At 44.0% G+C, this 3379-nt stretch overlaps 1 protein-coding gene across 1 annotated transcript in view; it reads right to left on the reverse strand.

The window, feature by feature from the left end:
- The window catches only part of DYX1C1 (dyslexia susceptibility 1 candidate 1), a 76065-nt gene extending 74587 nt beyond the window's left edge, over positions 1–1478 (reverse strand). The window contains exons 1-2 of the mRNA XM_012658065.1: positions 1315–1478; positions 817–964 (exon numbers count right to left, since the gene is read on the reverse strand). Of these exons, the coding sequence (XP_012513519.1) occupies positions 817–964; positions 1315–1437 (271 nt within the window). The 5' untranslated portion in view covers positions 1438–1478. The remainder of the gene's footprint in view (positions 1–816; positions 965–1314) is intronic.
- Positions 1479–3379: the final 1901 nt, after the last annotated feature.

Below are 3379 nucleotides of genomic sequence, written 5' to 3' on the forward strand. Positions count from 1 at the left end.
AATAAAGGCTGCCTCAGGAGAGCTCATCGCCTAAGATACAAGCTCACATCTTTTGCTAAATGTGCTCTAACTTTGAATAATTCAATCTTTAGGCTTATTTACGTGACAGCTGAAGCACTATCTCATTTAAATTAAGTTCATGTGCCTATTTTTTTCTTAGAAGAGCAACTGAAGGAGTTCAGGACATGCCACCCCCAAATATGCTGCTTTGATATATTGATTATCTTGAGCTGAAGGCACTTGAAAAACAGCAAATGCACGTAGAGGCTTTCTCTGAACTCCTCTTATCTGCCTAAAAACAGATTTTCTAAAAGGAACTCTATTGTCATAAATCCCTTCCCCTGGAGTTTCCCTAACCAGGGAACATTGACTCTAATCACAGGAGAGGGGACCAGAGGTTGACACCACAGTCTGAAAAACTTTGTTACAAACTATCATATCTCCTATCTATTCTTCTAAGGATCCATTGATCTTTCCTAAAAATCATTTAGTATCTTAAGCGGCCTACACATACACCCCTTCTACCATTAAGAGAGGATATATAAGCTCTCAAATTTCACTGTTTTTTAGGATATTCACTTTTTTTCCTGTGAAGCCTCCAAGCACTAATATTAAAAATTAATAAATTTGCATACATTTTTCCTCTTAATCTACCTGTTGTTAGTTTATTTCATAGACCTAACTATTGAACCTAGGAGAGTAAAGGGAAAGTCTGTCTTTCCCTACACAATACAGTCATTTCAAAAGAGAAGTTTTTTAAAAGGTCTAAAACACAAAAAGCACAACCAGATGAACATCTTTTAATAAAGAACTTACCACCTGTCAAAGAAAGAGTCTCCCACATGGCTGCTTCTTTTTTATACAAGGTGAAGACAACAGTGTCATTCCCAATCTTTGCTTTGCTGCTTGCATCGTCTATGGGAGCGTAGAGAAATGCCTCAAATAAAAATGGAGGAAAGTTGACCTATTCGGAAGGGTGAAAACGGAAACTAAGTTAGATACATAAATTAAAGACACGTATTAAGAAATGTGTGATAAAGGCCAAAATAATTTTCTAAAAGGCTCACTACATTTATTCCATGTAGCGAAAGATTAGAAAGGCACATGAGGAAGCTCTGGGTAAAAGTAATCCCTGATCTGATGAGCAGTCTACAGATGAGATGGCACCCGTATGGGATTCGTTTTTTTGAAAATAAGATTAAAACTTTAGGGCGCCTATCTGCAAGGACGCATGTGTTGCGCGTGCCCAGCCGCGCTCTCCCAGAAGTTTCGCACCACACCCCCCAGACCCGCAGGCAAGACTGGCGTTCCTACCTTCAGATAGTTTTCCGTGCAGAACACGTCCGCGTCTCTGACGCATACCCCTTTGAGGGGCAAAGAAAGGAAGACCGCAGTCTTCGTCTGCTGCCAGCTGTAATCGCTAACCTGCAGGGGCATCGCTGGAGCTGCACTAGCCGATGGCGTGGCAGCTTGTTGCTCGCGCCGGCTTGGTTGCTAGGGAAGCCGGGGTTACCAGCACCAGCCCTTCCGGGTCAGGCCAGGCCGCGCCGCCCCGCGTTCCCAGCGTGCTCCAGGCGCGCCCCTGTCACCACCTAGCGGACTCGGTTCATGACTCTCTAGGCGCCCGGGCAAGGTTGTGATGCCTCTTCTTGGGGGTTACTTTCTTCCTCACAGTGTGAGGGAATGTCCAGAGAAGTAGGCCCATATCTTCCGTTTAAGAAAGAAAAGTGCTGCATGCCTGAGATGGGAAGAAGGGATGCGCGCTTAAGGCACGAGAAAGCCTAACCCGCAAGGAGCAGGTGCAACTCCCACGTGCCACTGGAGCACTGGGCTTGAGTTAGTTTGTTCTGAGGGAAGCTATTAAGAGTTAGCAACATTCGATGTTCCTGTTTTAGAAATTTCTTCCTGGTACAGACTGTGAACAAACGTGAACCTGAAAGCCAACCCTTCAAGATGGATCCTGGTTGGCTAACTGGGCCTAAATTTAAAATAAAGCAAAGGGGCCATTTGCTGACTAGAGGTCACACATGTACTCTGAGTTCCCCCAAAACCCACACGGTTCAACTATGAGACTTCCAGAGCTCACCTGCCTCAACCAATCATAACTGAGTTTCAATCATAACCTGGGCAGGAATTTTGCTATAAAACCTGAAGCCACCCTTTATTCTCTGGAACATACCTTTGTTTCACGCCCTTGGCTGGGTCTCCCTGGTTTGGAAACTGTTCAGTGGAATAAAGCCTCCTGCCTCTAAATTCCTGTTCTGAGTACTTTCGTTCACAAGGCATACTGGGAGGTTGTCTACACTACTGTAGTCCTCCAAATCCTATCAACTGTTAGGCTGCCAAAAACACCTAGGTGGGTTTCGCTCTAGGGCTTGAGGACTGGGGAGAAAACCTGTAAACTAAAAATAAAATCCTAAGCCTCCCCAACCAACTGAACGGACCACCACTTGGCCAAGGGGACCCCAGAGAATCTTTAAACACTGAGTTCCTGTCCGTGACAGGATGGAAGGTCAGACACACCTCCTTATACCTTCTTCCTTTTGCAGTTTAGACACAACTCACCAGCGTTAATGTTAAAATAGAGCTCTTAAGAGTGACAGAACAGACTCTTTGTGGCAATAAGATACCAAATTATAAGTAGGACTTAAGGCCATGCCAGGTAAGGGTTAAGTCATGTACCTCTACGCTTAAAGAATAAACCACGTTCTAACTGCCATAAGATTTTTCTTTTTCTCTAGCAGCTAAACAAGCACTGGCCTTGAGATAAGCAATATTAAAACAATTGCAGTGCATCATCAGACTAACTGACCCCCTGTCCCACAAGCCATAACTAGAGCTTTAACTGGACAAGAGACTGGCATCAACAACTTTCTCCTGAGAAGAGACCACCAACTATGACTGGTTCTGGCCGGTTTACAGAGGCCGTGCACCTGAGTGCCTTATGTCCATTGGACATATAGGGCCTAATTGTAATATATTTAAATGTTAAGACTCCACCCCAAGGTGAACATGAGTAGTATGTATCATGCATGTTTGTTCAATGTGCATTCCTTAGGACTACCACCATGCATATTCACAGCTCCTCTTATAACCTGTTGAATACGTATACTGGCCAACCCATTCAGCATAAATCCCTGTTCCCCTCCGTCCAAGTGCCTGTTTCCAGGCTCTGCCAGAGGCTATGCTTCCCAGCCAGTCAGAATGGCAATCTTGCAGGCTGAAACCCTTTAGAAGAAATAAAACTCTCCTTTAGAAATTTAGAAATTCTGTGATTTTTAAGTTAACAGACCCTATGATTCACCTCACAAATGCTTTGCTACTAATCAATAGTAGGAGAAATCACATTTACACTGATACGTTTCACAATTGCTTAAGT

This window comes from Propithecus coquereli, unplaced genomic scaffold, assembly GCF_000956105.1.
Source record: "Propithecus coquereli isolate 6110/MARCELLA unplaced genomic scaffold, Pcoq_1.0 Scaffold57, whole genome shotgun sequence".
Classification (NCBI taxonomy): domain Eukaryota; kingdom Metazoa; phylum Chordata; class Mammalia; order Primates; family Indriidae; genus Propithecus; species Propithecus coquereli.